Source organism: Curcuma longa, chromosome 10 (assembly GCF_044706935.1).
Source record: "Curcuma longa cultivar G26 ecotype Majalengka, Jawa Barat chromosome 10, ITB_CL_G26_1.1, whole genome shotgun sequence".
In the NCBI taxonomy this organism is placed as follows: Eukaryota; Viridiplantae; Streptophyta; class Magnoliopsida; order Zingiberales; family Zingiberaceae; genus Curcuma; species Curcuma longa.
In genome coordinates this window covers 3,418,092-3,433,909 of record NC_133870.1, presented here as the reverse complement: position 1 = coordinate 3,433,909, position 15,818 = coordinate 3,418,092, and the positions used below count along the sequence as shown (strand labels likewise).

The 15,818-nt window shown below is 36.8% G+C and overlaps 2 protein-coding genes across 2 annotated transcripts; one reads left to right on the top strand and one right to left on the bottom strand.

Moving 5' to 3' along the window:
• The first annotated feature begins 287 nt into the window (after positions 1-287).
• LOC141836342 (DExH-box ATP-dependent RNA helicase DExH10) lies at positions 288-13,834 on the top strand. The gene is made up of 17 exons (XM_074723808.1): positions 288-377; positions 625-1,673; positions 6,142-6,456; positions 6,703-6,807; positions 7,016-7,084; positions 9,885-10,052; positions 10,143-10,214; positions 10,290-10,406; positions 10,629-10,856; positions 10,975-11,133; positions 11,795-11,884; positions 11,960-12,055; positions 12,302-12,455; positions 12,533-12,681; positions 12,759-12,854; positions 13,019-13,111; positions 13,583-13,834. Exons 2-17 carry the CDS (start codon positions 687-689, stop codon positions 13,691-13,693), a joined length of 3,009 nt encoding a protein of 1,002 aa, XP_074579909.1. The 5' UTR covers positions 288-377; positions 625-686; the 3' UTR covers positions 13,694-13,834.
• Positions 13,798-14,480, bottom strand: LOC141836343 (uncharacterized). Its single transcript, XM_074723809.1, has one exon. The coding sequence runs from the start codon at positions 14,444-14,446 to the stop codon at positions 13,904-13,906; it is 543 nt and encodes a 180-aa protein (XP_074579910.1). The 5' UTR covers positions 14,447-14,480; the 3' UTR covers positions 13,798-13,903.
• Between the last annotated feature and the right edge of the window lie 1,338 nt (positions 14,481-15,818).

Below are 15,818 nucleotides of genomic sequence, written 5' to 3'. Positions count from 1 at the left end.
TATATCAATTTTAATTTGAAATATAAAAGAAAGAGAAAATATATTTCATAAATACGTTGGATATTATGAAAGTTATTAGGAACGCTAAATAAAAATCCTGAATCTGCCCGCGGTTCAGTAAAAAAGCCGATAATAAAATGAAGCACCAGCGTTACTGAAAAGAAAAGAATCCAAGCGGACCGACACCAACCCTAGTCCGGCCCACGTCGCTGCCGTCTCTTTGCCTCTCCCTCCATTTTTCGATTCCCCAATCTGCTTCCCTCCTCGCTCTCCGACTACATCGCGGCGGCGACGACGACGACGTCAAGCTGTGGAAGGAGCTTGTTTACCCGCGCGTTGCCTCACCTCTCTATCCACTGGGTCACGCTTCTTTACCGGCAAGTTATTCCATTATTTCTACACTTAAACTCTGTCTTACTCCTTTGGTCATCCCCACAAGCTGCGGCAGTTGCTTCAGTTTTCATCTCGTAGTTTAAGATGCTACCACCCTTGAGCAATAAGTACATCCGAGTTCTAAGTGCGGATTTATTTAGTTACTTCCTGTTGATAAATTTATGTCCCAATATTCTGCAAAAATATGTTTTTTCCCTTTTGTAATTTACTAAGATTAATTTTGTTATGCAGCTCTTCGTTGGCTTGGTTGGATTTTGACAGAGGAATATCGCAACACTTAATTATCAACATAGATGGAAGAAAGTTCAGTTCCTGGCAAGCGGAAGCTATTAGTGCAAGAATCTGATAACAATTCTGCATCTGCCAATGAGACAACGAACTCTGAACCCATTCCGAAGCGAAGGAGCCTTGCTCGTACCTGTATTCATGAAGTTGCTGTGCCAAAAGGTTATACTTCTCCAACAGATGAATCCATTTATGGAACACTTTCAGACCCTGTGTTCAATGGCAATATGGCAAAGACCTATCCATTTGAATTAGATCCTTTCCAAAGAGTTTCAGTTGCTTGCTTGGAGAGGAAGGAATCAGTGTTAGTCTCAGCACACACTTCTGCAGGTAAGACTGCTGTGGCTGAGTATGCCATTGCAATGTCATTCAGAGACAAACAAAGGGTCATATACACCTCACCGCTAAAGGCTCTGAGCAACCAGAAGTACAGAGAGCTCAGCCATGAGTTTTCTGATGTTGGGCTAATGACCGGTGATGTTACAATTGCACCAAATGCAAGTTGCTTGGTCATGACAACAGAAATTTTGAGGGGTATGTTGTTCAGGGGCTCTGAGGTGATAAAGGAAGTAGCGTGGGTTATCTTTGATGAAATTCACTATATGAAAGATCGTGAGAGGGGAGTTGTGTGGGAAGAGAGCATAATATTCCTGCCACCAGCCATTAAGATGGTTTTTCTTTCAGCAACAATGTCTAATGCCACAGAGTTTGCAGAGTGGATATGCAACTTACATAAGCAGCCATGTCATGTTGTGTATACTGACTACAGGCCCACCCCATTGCAACATTACATGTTTCCGCTGGGTGGCTCAGGTCTTTTTCTTGTTGTTGATGAGAATGAGCAATTTAAAGAAGATAATTTCATGAAGTTGCAGGAGACATTCACCAAAACAAGAAAACAGTCAGGTGGAAATAAGGGTGGTGTGAAAGTGAGTGGTAGAATTGCAAAAGGTGGAACTGCCTCTGGTGTTTCTGATATATACAAGATTGTGAAGGTACATGTTCTGTAGCGTGGAGAGTTTATTGGCATGCATATTTTCTTGAAGCTATTCTTATCTTAAATATTTCTAATTCTATTGCATAGTGAAATGCTGATTCATTTATTTGGTTAAATCTTGAGTAATTGAATATCAACACAATGGTGTTGTATAATTATAGTCTTTAAATTGGTCAACATAGGATTGTAATTAAGGAGCATATCCAAGGTCTTTGCTGAATAGAAATAAATAATGTGCAGTTGCTTAAATATTAAAATCATGGCTCAAACTACCGTTCCATGCTTGTTGATGCTGCCAAAATATTTTGTTTCATAGGTCTCCCGAAATGAATAATGTGGCAAAACATAGTACCCGAGCCAAGACTTAGATAACACAATTTGTCCTTTGTTCAATGTTGAGATAGGACCTACGTAACACTCATCTTCTTATTTTTTGTTTTACGTTGAGATATAGAGGAATATTCATTTTGCATCGTGATACAAAATATAGAGGAATATGCATTCTGCATCCTGATGCGAAGGATGAGTGATTTGCATTGAGTCACCCTAGCCTTGTTTTCTTCTTTCTTTCATTGAACATTGAGATACAGATTAAGCTCTTCCCCTCTGCTCCACTTCGAGACTTCGCGCCTATGTCTTTTATTCCTGCATGCTGCATCGAGACACCCCAGCTTTTTCTTCTTCTTCTCTGCTTTGCGTAGTATGCTTCTCACAAGATCATGGCCGTGAGGGTTTATTGTCATTGCTCGATAACAACTAGCTAGAGCTCCATCATTCCATAAACTTGATTTTAATTTAGGAAGATTTTGAGTCAATTATTCATATGGTGCTCGATGCTATTCCTAAATTATTTGAGTTTCACTTGATCTTGCATATTGCCAGCCAATTCTTAATCATGAATTTAATCTCTCTTTCAAAAATTAAATAAACTTGGATCATCCATGGACATTTCTGATCTACTCTGACCAATTCAGTTCAATGTCAAAAGAGTTTTCAAACTATAAAGTCCGGTCATGGCCTTTTCTGTACATTTTGGGTAATTAGTTAATTTGATGTGGGTAATTGGTAAATTTGATACAAGTTAAGTGATTTAGATCAGAATTGCAAATGCTAATATTGTATTTCCATGGTAATAAATTCTCTATCAAGAAAGGAAATTGGTTGAAATTTACTAGGATTGAAAATGGAAATAGAGAGGTTGGTCCTCAAATTGAAATAAGTCGAACTGTAACTTGAAATTAATCGATAGGCCCTCTTGATGTACCAATTTCCCCTTTACAAGACTTACACTTGCTACAACATTCCCCTCTTGACGCATGCCCTCAAATTTTCAAGTCTGTATGCTTCTTCAATGGATCCTAACTTGTTTCTTGTCCTTTAGTTTAACCTATTGTGTAAATGCTGCCTTCCTGATTAACTTCGCATTTGGCACTTTAAGTGAATAAACTCCTTTGGGCATTTATCAAACTCCCTTAGGAGAACTTAGGGAAACCTTTAAGGTAATTATCAAGGCAGTTGGATTAGAATTGTCTACATGCTTAGCCACTTTGAGAAACCTCTGCAAAAATTTTTAAAATGATTCACCTCCTTTCTTCAATGTCATTGGACTACTTGCACTTTGGGTTATTTTGCGACTACAAGCAAAATAAGCCTCAAAGTTAGCAATGCTATCGGAAAAACATGGCACATCAGGTCATCTGAAATCCCATATAAGGATCTTTGGGAATTAAAAAGCACTAACATGTATCGAGTTCTTTAGATTGGTTTCTCTAATATCTTTAAGGTGAAGGATATCCTAACTGTTGATGCCTTAATTGAAATGGCTTCATGTATTCTCTTTTTCACATTTCTTCCCTACTTTCCAACCTCGGTACACTGTTCTTCCTTTTCTTTAGGTGTTGCTCAAATTCCTCCTTTCCATCAGTTTCATACTTTACTTTTAACTCTTCTAAGACATCAACATTCTCATTGGGTCTCTTCTCTTCCTCCTTGATCAGTTTAAGAAACATCTTCTGACTAGCTCAACCCCTTCCTGCCTGGCTGGAGCCTTTAATATTTTATTCACTCCCAAATCAAGCGAATTCCAGATTGACCTCTTCTCTTCTTTTCCTCTTGCATTTATGGCTAGCATCATGCTTAACACCTTCCTATGGATGGAGCCAATCTGATCTGATCAAAACTACCAAATCCTGCAGTTTGCTTGCTGTTGAAGCTAGCTTTGACCTTGATTGGAAGTTGACTACAAGAGGTCAAGTATGGAAGGGCTCAATCAAGTTGGATAGTGTATTAGGTTTAATTCAGTTGAACTGTCTTGAGTGAATCAGGTTGAGTTTAGTCGAAGCTTAAGCAACTTGTGATGAATGTTGGGTTACTTGGTTGAGGTGGAGATAGGTTGTAAAATATAAAGCAATTTTAGTTGATCAAGGCTAAGATTAAGAGAATTAGGAAGGTTAGTTCAAAGAGAGAATTTTTGATCCAAGGTGGTGAGTAGTTATTCTTCACAGTGCTCTAGATCATTGCTGTAAAATTTGATGTGGCTCTTGGCTTCCTTTATGCCAAATAACCACCACATGGTCTATGGTGCTACGTGGTGCCAGCTTATCTCCATAATTGTTTCTTTATTGATCTGGTTGACTGCGCATGTGTCAACTTTCTGTTGGCTAATCCTCTGCCATTTGGATTAGTCATCGTTCCCATTGTTGATTGTTTTCTAGTGTCCATGCCATCCATCTAATGAACCTTAGGAGTGGCTTTTTATCCATATCACTTGATATAGGGCGATATGGTGTTCTATAGGTGAAGGTTGATATATTGATATAGGATACTATATAATACAAAAAGTAAAAGACTATATAATTTTAATGTCTGAAAAGCATAACTTATAAGAAATCAAGAAAGATATTCTTTTTTTAACTAATTACATATAAATTTCATGCTATTGTATTATATAAAATTTATTAAGCATAATCTCATGTTTCTAAAATTAATACTAACTCCTTGGAAGCTATGACATCATAATGGAAATTCTCAAATATTTTTTTAGGCAAATTCTCATGAGGATGAAGTTATTGACAGCACTTACAAATTGAATGAATCTTGTGGTATCTGTAATTTGTAATCTATATGCCACTTCAGCATGATTAGTTTTGAGGTTTAGGGGCTTTTTCATTGGAAGTAGAATGCGTTTGAGAATATCATGTGTTGCTAAAAGATTGTGAAAATTTGGTAGGATAAGAAATGCAGAAAGTTCAATGTACCAATTAATGAGGGTTAACATTTTGTATGATATCCTATAGGAGCATATAGAATGTAACTTCATGGAAAAGGTCGGTTGACACATTTTTGATTTGTTACAACCACTTATATCTTGTTTTGAAATGAGTTAGCACCATTGAGTGACACTGCTACCGAAATTGAGAACCTTGTGTAGGTATCATCTATAATTGGTTGGGAGTTAGTCTTGGAGATGTGGAGTTTCTGTATCTATTTTTCCAAGAGTCAAGGTAGTTGGTTCAAGAAGAAAATTAATTGTAACATATATGTAATTTCAATGGGAAATGAGAAGACAAGCAAACTTATAATTCAAACGTCTGTTCACTTTATCCATTTAGAAAACCAGCATTTTCTCTCTAGAATGAGTTGCAGAGCGGTGGGTTCTATTTTAATGAGCCCCCATTTTTCCTTCCCTTGTAGATGTTCCTGGTTTATGGCTTCTTTGTTTATATTTTTTCTTTGAATTGTAAAACCTCTTTTAACTTCACCAGATATTCATAGGTAAATAATTGAGATAGTGGTTAACATATAGACATTGAACAATGGATTAGAAACACAAATTTTATTATGGTCTGAGATCCAGAAACTAGCATTCAGTTATATTATATTATATAGACAAGGACACTTTCTTTGGGAAATATGTGCATTTAGTCATTAACACTTCCATCAATGCTTTGAATTTTGAAATTTACGATGCCACATGACACAGAATGAAATTATTTTGAGATGTTAAAAAATATTGAAGAAAACAACATTAGATCAACCAAATCTTATCAAGAAGTGGTTGTCACTAGTAACTAGTTCACCACTATATGAAAAATAAGACATCCCTAGGGCAAATAGACAATAGGGATGTGAATGCATTATGATAAAAACATTACAGGTCTTTGCAGAAGTGGCTTTACTGTGCTCATTATTCCTCTGTGTCTATATCAATAGGTAATTTACAATGAGGATGAGGAATTAGAGGTTTTGAAGTTTACTTACATGTCATTACGATTTCTTTGGAACATATAATCTAATATTTCTTTGATGATAAATTTGGCATGTAATAGGTCGGTGTTCCACTTTGTGAGTCGATATGTTTTGTTGGCATGCTTAGTATTTTGTCGTGTAGTTGTGGCTTGACAGGGACAATGGTCTTTTATCTATGTTTCCCTTAGTGCTTGATTTCATAATGTTGTCACTTGCAGATGATAATGGAAAGAAAGTTTCAACCAGTTATCGTTTTCAGTTTCAGTAGAAGGGAATGTGAACACAATGCTATGTCTATGTCTAAACTAGATTTCAACAGCGAAGAAGAAAAAGATGCTGTTGAACAAGTTTTCCGTAATGCAATCCTTTGCTTGAGTGAAGAAGATAGGTCTTTGCCTGCAATAGAATTAATGTTGCCACTTCTGAAGCGTGGTATAGCAGTGCATCATTCTGGACTTCTTCCGATAATCAAGGAATTGGTGGAACTTCTTTTCCAGGAAGGACTTGTTAAAGCTCTTTTTGCTACTGAAACAGTATGCTTTATTTTTCTCAATATCTCTCATGACACTTATTTCTTTATCTTCCTTGATAAAAATGCTGGAGTGAATGCCTTTTATGTATAAAATGGCTACCATATACTTGATTGGGAAGAATATTGGTATGGAAATTACATCTGCCATGCACTTGTAATTTCAAATAAGAGCATACTTCTTTTGTTCTTTACTTTGTTTAAGTGGATGCATCATTTATTCATAAATTCTGCCTATTGGGCTTTACAGTTTGCTATGGGATTAAATATGCCGGCCAAAACAGTTGTCTTTACATCTGTTAAGAAATGGGATGGTGATGCCAATCGTTACATTGGATCAGGTGAATATATACAGGTAAAAGGTTTTCATGTGCTAGTCCTCGTGGAATAGAAGGGTTATCATGCAAAAGTGATTTTAAAACAAAAGTGATTTTAAAATAAAAGGGGAAGTTAAAATATGCTCAATATCATACAAATGCTTAGCTAAACCTAATGGTCCTTCCTTTCCTCCTATATTAAAAATGTTTCTTTTTTTCTCTTGGGTTTTAATTTTTCTTGGTTAGATGAGTGGAAGAGCTGGACGTCGTGGCAAAGATGAGCGTGGTATCTGTGTGATAATGATTGATGAAGAGGTAAACATTCTTTAAGCAACTTATTAGATAAAATCATCATCATCACGACCATGATAAGATGTGTTTGTGTTGGCTTCATGTATGCTATTGCTCCTTTGAATTTTATGCAACTTTATTGTGTAACATCTTTCATATTTCAAGTATATTGACATCCCTTCTGATGCAACTTTCCTCTAGGTTTCATAATCTTAGGAAGTAAAAACATCTAAATAACAACAGAAGATTGTCTCTCATCTGTTTGGGTCTGCTTCTTGAATATAAGGCTATATCAGTTGTGATACCTAGTTCATCGAATCATGAATAACCTAGCCATACATCTACTAATGATAAAATTCAATTCTAAGCCAATTTTACAAAATTTAAACTTTAATCAATCATAATTAAAGCTCCATCTGGTATAACAGATCCTTGCTCGAAGGAGGGTTCACATGATCTATTTAATCAATTTGATCCTGAAATGAAGGCAAGCCTGCTTTATTTGTGCAGCATGTGCAGTTCAAAGTTGGATGAAGGTCAATTGGATACGGTAAAGTGGATAAATTTGTGAGACAATCTATATGATTGGAGTGATACAACTGAAGACAGACATCAGGCAACTATACCTCGGTGGAGAATGAAGTGATCATGGTTGGTGATGGCATTGAGGAGCTCCATGCAGTTGGTGATTTGATGCTGTGGTTTGTGATGCTCTGTTGAGGGCCCTGGAGTGAACGAGGCAATGGCGACCGGAGATCAAAATCCTGCTGGGGAAGAGGGACCAACGGTGTAGGCTGGAAATGATGGTGCAGCCTAGGCTGTGCGGGCTCGGGCTTGTGTGTGTTCAATGCGAGCAGGACAGGAAGAAGACTGGACCTCTCTTTGAGCAGGAGATCTAAGGTAGAGTAGCTGATCCATGTTGAATTGGTTGTTGGCAATGCAATGAACAGCCGATGCGGTGGTGTTGGTGAGTGCCTATCAAGATACCGGTGGTGCAGCAGCACAGCTGGAAAGGTTGCGTTCACCATTTGGTGTCAAAGGCAAGCACAAATGTTGTGAGGCTGAAGGGAGCAAAGGACATGATGCAAGCAAAGGCCAACCAGGGGTTGCTGTTTGATGAGTCCATGTTGGTTCTTGATTCTTGGAGAGAAGGGGTTTTGTGAGAGGTGTTTCATGTTTTGGTTAGGTGGTGGAACCGACTGGGAGGAGTGAGCTTGTATCATGCTGAACTAGGATTTCAACATTGATACAACTTGACATAGCATGCAACAAATACCCTAACCTCATATAGAGGAAAAGTAGAATATTATCTCAAAATTGAATATAAGACAATGACGTATATTCAATCCCAAAAACTCGGCAAACAATTAGCCCTATTAATTTACTACCAATTCAAATAACAAACTACTAAAAAATAAATCAAATTGTAGTAATTGTTAACAACTCAAGACTACAATTCGAAATTTAAATTATTCCTTTTCTGCATCAGTTTCATTGTGTGGTTCTACTTTTACTGTATGAAACTATAAGGAACATATCAGATTGTGAGACTGGGAAGTATAGGGGGAAAAGGAATTTTTTGGCATGCAAATATAAAGGGAATTCAACATTGGTAGATTCCTACAGTCTGAGGTAGCATCAGGTCCCATGGCTTAGTTGGTTTTCATGAGACAATTGAAGAGAGAGAGAACAAAGAATTTTTTTTATTAATTGTCAAAACTATCCCCTAACGCATGAGCCTCTTGTATAGGCTTTTACAACCCAAACACAATGCAACTATGGATAAATTGAAAAAGAAAGCAAAACTGATATTATATTAACCCCAAGCTTGAACTAGTTTACTTAATTTGAACTGATTTATTTTATTTTGTACTATCGCTGATTGGAGAAGACAGGAGGAAGAGGAGGAAAAAGAAGCAAACAATTGATTAAGTACCATACCACTGAAGGGAGAATAGGGAAGAAACTGACACTAAGACATAGTTGTTAACTATAAAATATAAATTACCTTCAATAAAACATAGTGTCAGTAATTCTTTACATTACAATAGGACTACCCACTAACATATAAACTACCTTACATTACAGTAATTCCTATGATATTCTTGAATCCCTGTTGCATCATTCATTATATCATCACTGGTAGATGACAAGATGCATATAATTGTATATGATTGCTTGATCATTTGAGACTGCCAATTAGAGTGTCAATGGAACTTCAGTCAAGAGATGTTTTGCTGGAATTATGTCTGTTTCAAGTAAACTGAATAATCTTGAATCAATTTTGAATGTTTACGCATGTGATTAGAAGACAGAGACTCATATTACCCCAAATTACAAGGGCTTCAGCAGTTTACCTTGTTTCAAATTCTCAGTGGAAAGGGTAAAACTTAAAAGAATAAAACTAGAATATTTAAAAAGTTACTTATAGAAAATGCTAAAATTTTTAGAGCTCATGATCACAGATAGATGAGTGCTACCTTAAATGTACAAAACCATTTTGTAGAAACCTAAATTGCTAAATGCAATCTGTGTCAACAATTGCTAGTGTTGATTTAATGATTTAAAAATGTAGCATCAAACCTCAATTAACAGTGGTAATATAACAACAACAATCCTCTTGACTATTAGAAGTTGAGATTGATGTCTCTTTCTGCTTCCTTTTATCCATGTTAAAATGATTTTGTATTTTACTGGTATTGGTAGAGTTCAATTCGTTAGTACTTAATAATTTTTGATAGGATTTCCAAGTTATTTACACTCAGTTTACTGATCATTATGGATACTCAGCAACTGGTCATCACAATTTCTTTTGCCCCTTCAGATGGAAATGAATATTCTCAAGGAAATGGTTTTGGGTAAACCTGCTCCTCTTGTCAGTACTTTCAGATTGAGCTATTACTCAATTTTGAATTTGATGAGCCGTGCAGAAGGTCAATTTACAGCTGAGCATGTTATTAAAAATTCCTTTCACCAATTTCAGTATGAGAAGGTGTTGTCCTTTTAAAATTTTTAATCAATGTTTGATCATTATATTATTTATTTTATTACTTAAGGTAGATAATTAATTTACCTAGTTCAGGCATTACCTGAGGTTGGGCAAAGGATTTCGACGTTGGAGCAGGAAGTTGCTTTGCTTGATTCTTCTGGAGAAGTAAGTTATCTGGGTGAAAGTGTAAAAACATTCTCTTTTTTTTTCCTTTGAAGCTAATCTATTGGAATAACATAGGTCGAACTTACTGAATATCACAAAATGGAGCTTGAGTTAGCTCAACTTGAAAAGAAGATCATGTCTGAGATAACCAGACCTGAAAAGATACTTATGTACTTGGTACCTGGTAGGCTGGTGAGTTGCAATACTACAATATTGGTAAATCTCTGCAAATATTTGTGCTGCCTAATTATTTCAGCATTTTCTGAATGTGGAACATCTATGTTCACCAGTAATGTATTGAACACTAAAAATGTCAAGAAACCATGACTCGTAACTGTCTTGGAACTTAAACCACCATTGAGATCCACAGTGTCTTGAACAATTAGAGCAAATCTGTTGATTTTTTTCTTCCAGGTCAAAGTAAGAGATGGTGGAAATGATTGGGGTTGGGGAGTGGTGGTAAATGTAGTGAAAAAACCATCCAGTGGATCAAGTTCTTTGCCCGCTAGTTTGGCTTCCATCCGAAGTAGTAGTGCATACATTGTCGACACTTTACTGCACTGCTCTCCTGGTTTAAGTGAAAGTGGCTCACGTCAAAAGCCATGCCCACCTCGTCCTGGAGAAAAGGGTGAGATGCATGTGGTGAGTTGATGCTCTTTGCAAACTTTTTGTATGGAAGAATTTATGTTTTTAAATTGGTATGGAATTCAAGTTGTTTTAATTGCATGGTTTAATATTGACAATTATAAATATTTTATAGGTTCCTGTTCCATTGCCTCTGATCTCTGGTCTTAGCAGTATAAGGATTGCAATTCCTTCTGACCTACGGCCAGCAGAAGCAAGACAAAACATTCTTCTTGCTATTCAAGAGCTAGGAAATCGATATCCACAAGGACTACCTAAGCTGCATCCAGTAAAAGTATATTATTAACTTGTTTAGGAATTTTAAAGTCTTATTTGTGTTTGTTTCCATACTTGTGCAGTTTTTCTCATGTTCTCAATATCTTTTATTAGAATGTGAAGTGATATTTCATTTAGGTCTCTGCCAGAATATAATACAGAAATTTAAATAATGCTATCTATGTAAATCCCTTAATAAAGCCAAAGGAAATACAAAGGCAAGTAGATAGTTTTTTTTGTGCTCCCCTATGAGTTCCATAGAGAAGTGATAATGAAGGCCATGAGATAAGCTTAACAGGAGCCACATCAAATTAGAAACTTTATCAGAAGTTGGATGGTTCTTTTGTTTATATAGTGTTGGATATGACTATTTATGCTTTACTTTATTTGGGCTGTGTGAGGGAGGAATCGTCCTTCTCTGAAGTCACTTGGCATAGTAATAAGTAGGTGGCAGCACTGTATATAGTCAGATGATTCTGTAGTAGGATTGTGGTAGCATTTGGTATTCCTACATTTAGCAGTAGTCAGGAAATGTTGGCTGTCTGTGCAGTGGAAGGTTTGATTGAGAACAGAAGTGATGAGGTTAAGCTTGTCTAATAAAGAAAATATTTATGAATCTTTGAAGCTGCTGGTTCTTATCATTTTTTTTTTTCAATAAATTTCTTTGGCATTTTTGGCAGGATATGGGAATCAATGAACCTGAACTTGTTAACTTGGTTAATCAAATTGAAGAGCTTGAGCAGAAAATATTTGCTCACCCATTGCGTAAAGTACTCCTGTTTTTTTGTCATGATTGTGGGATGCATCTGAATAAGACTCCTTATGTTCTTTTTGTTGGTTTACAGTCTGGTCAAACTGAGCAGCAGTTCAAGTGCTACCAAAGAAAAGCTGAGGTGAATCATGAAATACAGCAGCTCAAGTCGAAAATGCGCGAATCACAAGTATGAATCTGTAAATTTGTGCTGATTTGTTTTTTTTTTGCAGATGGTAGTTTTTTTTTTTTTTTTTGCACTCCAAGTTTTCATGCACATGCTTGGGTCCATTTGTCGAGCACAACCCTTGTTATTTTCCCCTAAATAAGATTATGAACAGATGAATAAAGTGGGCATTCTAATTTTTAATATGTCAAGGTAATACTATTGTTGGCACAGGTGGATATCTGACAATATTTACCTAAATATCTGTAGTTGAAAAAGTTTCGTGACGAGCTAAAGAATCGTTCTAGAGTTTTGAAGATGCTCGGTCATATTGATGCTGATGGCGTTCTTCAGTTAAAAGGCCGCGCTGCCTGTTTAATAGACACTGGCGATGAACTTCTCGTCACCGAACTGATGTTCAATGGTATCCCTTTCTGTTGCTCCTTGTTATTCTTTATCTCTTATCGGATTTAGGTCTGACCATAATGGGTGGCTGAATAGGCACGTTCAATGATCTCGATCATCACCAAGTAACTGCCCTTGCGAGCTGTTTTATTCAATGTGATAAATCAAATGAACAAATACGACTGAGGAAGGAACTAGCCAAGCCTTTACAGCAACTCCAGGATAGTGCAAGGAGAATCGCACAGGTTTGTAAAACTTTTGCTGTCCAAGAGAGATGTAAATGCTCAGTTCCATAATGATAGAATGCATGCTGGGAATTTAGATACAACGTGAATGCAAATTGGACATTGATGTGGAAGAGTACGTGGAATCAACTTCTCGGCCATATTTGATGGACGTCATATATTGTTGGTCAAAGGTTGGTATTCAATTTTGGTTATGATTGATCAGGGGACTGAGTTCCAATATGTTCTCTTAATCTTCTTTTTAAAAGTAATGTAGTTTATCATCTACATAATTTAAATTTGTGTCGAAAAGATTGCAAGTTTTCCTGTGCCTTTAAATTGGTTCTTTTATCTCCAGGGCGCAACATTTGCTGAGGTGATCGAGATGACTGACATCTTTGAAGGAAGCATAATACGCCTTGCCAGACGATTGGATGAGTTTATGAATCAGGTCAGTTTGAGTTCATAGATTGATGAGCTATTAGAATCCTTTGACAGTAAAATGTTCTAGTATCCTTCTTATTTCAATTCTCATCCCAGTAAAAGCTAAATAATAATTCTATAGTTCTTTTATTTCTTCTGCAAAAAGGTGGAATTCGCCACCTTAGCGGTTCCACACGGTCGGTTCCACGATCATCTGTGAGGAGGTAAATCGAGAAATTATAGTTGATTACGACACAGGACGGTATTGCTCTGATTTTGTCAGGATTCGAATTTTTGTTTCTTCTGCAACTCTATTACGTCGTAACCAACTCAGCTATGTTTTAGGGGCTTATAGTTCTTTTATCTGAACCTTGCTATACACGAACTGATACGATTCATAATTCAAAGATTCACCAAAATGATTCATGATATATGCCAACCTTCTAAAATGTTTTTAAAATTGACACTGTTTCTACACTGCAATGTTCTATCTTTCCAGCTGGCGACTGCTGCTCACGCTGTCGGAGAGGCGACGTTGGAGAAGAAGTTTCAAGCTGGAAGTGAGACTCTCCGACGAGGAATAATGTTCGCCAACTCGCTTTACTTGTAATGGTAACTGCAGTATTATTTTTGGCTAGGGATACTCTTCTTTGAATTTGGTACGATTAGAAGACACCAACGATGATTCATTCGGTTCTTGTTTTTTTGGAAAAATTTCGGAGAAAGTTGGCGCATTATTACTAATTCGGTTACCAGTGATCTTTGTTTTACAAATATGGACATCCATTGGCGAAATTGGCATGAAGGGGAACAGAATTTTCTAGAAGAAGTCCTGAAAACCTTTTCCGGCGAACACCTTGTCGGAGATCTCGGCGAGGATGGCGTTGACGGTGAGGAGGGCGACGCTGGAGCCGGCGATGACCGCGAGGACGACTCCGGTTGTGCCCACGACCTTTCCGAACGGCGGCCACTCGATCTCCCTCACTTCCTCCGCCACGCCTCCCCAAAAATCCGACGACGAAGACGACGACGATTCCTTCCTTCGGGCCTCCATCATCTCCTTGAGCTCCTCTGCGACGGATTCGTCAGCGGGCGCGGATTTCTTCTCCTCGCCCTCTCCTTGTGGCTTCTTTCTCTCCTCGTCGGCCTCGGACTCTTCGAGAATCTCGGAGGCGCCTCCGTTGCCCTGGGCGGAGAAGCGCCGCAGGCGGCGGGTGGGCAGGGAGGGGAAAAGCGGGCGCGAGGAGTGAGGCGGGCGGAGGTGGAGAGATTGCGCGTGGAAGATTGGGAAAGCCCGGCGGAGAGGGGCGGGCGGCGGAGACGGCGAGGGCTTGAAGGAGCAGGAGACGGGGACGACCGCCATGCTATTGGATAGGGCTTCAGACACGATGTCACTGCTCCCGCACTTCTAGGTCCGTTTCTGAACCCAATTAATCCTTTTACTTTTTAGAAAAATAAAAGACTGATATTCTATTTAACTTTTAACTTTTTAGAAAATAAAAACTAATATTCTATTTAATTCTGTTTTAAATATACTTTTTAGAAAATAAAAATTGATAAAGAGAATATGTTTCATAATTATTAAAAAGCACATTTGTTTCTCAAACCATCTTTTTGAAAAAAAAGTTAAGTCTTCATTTTTTTTCTCATCAAACACTTCTATAAAAGTTTGGATTCGTATTAAATTGATATTTTTACCCAAATGTGTTTGATGATTCTAAAAGACTTAGATTCGTGTTAAATTGATATCGTCTACCGCCTACTAATTCCATGAGCTTATATATATTAAAAAAGAGAATAAAGATACACAAAATCAGTAGGGGTACAATGGTACTCATCAAACACGAATCTAAGACTTTTAAGGTTTCATATAACATAAATCTAAGACCTTTGGAGCTATTATTACTTTAGTCAAAATTATTCGATGATCCTAAATATATGAAAAATAACACAGACTTGGGGATTTATTAGGGTTGCGAAGGTATCCATTTGACATGAATCTTAAGATCTTTAAGATTGTCAAGTTGCCCTCAAGGCATAACGCAGACGATGGATGCATGATATTTCTAATGTAACAATCAGAAATATTATTCATTCTATTATGTGATTTTTATTTGTGTATCTGAATTTATCTTTTTTTATACATGTGAGATTGATTTTAGAGTGCAATTGAGGTGGTGGATTTATTTATTTTTTTAACCAAAAGTATTTGATAACTTTAAAGAGTTAATTTTTTTTAAAAAAAAGTCTCCTAATGATAGACCTCAAAGAACACTAAGACATAGACTACTCCCTCAAATTCTCCAAAATTATGCAGAAATCTTTGATGTAGTTGCAAGTATTGAATTACAACCTATCTATTAGAACAAAATAGTCATTTTACTAAATGCTAATGTTATCCAATTATAAGTGAGTTTTTTTAAGAGCCACATCTACATCCCTAGTATATTTGTCTTTAAAAAAAAAAAAAGATTGTGAGCCACTAAAGGTGCAATAATATATATTTAACACAAATCCATGCTCTTTAAAGTCATTGAACACTTTTGCGACAAATATTTAATAAATTTAGAGAACTCCAAATTAGAAAACAAAAAGAGGGTATACATAACTTTAAAAAAACTACCAGAGGTGTTATGATATAGAGATGTGAAAAATGATTTCGACCCATAAATTTGATCCGAGTTGACATGAAAAATATCCAATTAAGGTTGGAGTTTTTATGGTTTGGGTCATAT

Bases quoted from the DNA above. Each gene is read 5' to 3' on its own strand.
- LOC141836343 (XM_074723809.1), bottom strand. From the start codon at position 14,446: ATGGCGGTCGTCCCCGTCTCCTGCTCCTTCAAGCCCTCGCCGTCTCCG.
- LOC141836342 (XM_074723808.1), top strand. From the start codon at position 687: ATGGAAGAAAGTTCAGTTCCTGGCAAGCGGAAGCTATTAGTGCAAGAA. The intron at 1,674-6,141 runs GTACATGTTCTG...TGTCACTTGCAG, and splicing joins ATATATACAAGATTGTGAAG to ATGATAATGGAAAGAAAGTT. The intron at 7,085-9,884 runs GTAAACATTCTT...TTGCCCCTTCAG, and splicing joins TGATAATGATTGATGAAGAG to ATGGAAATGAATATTCTCAA.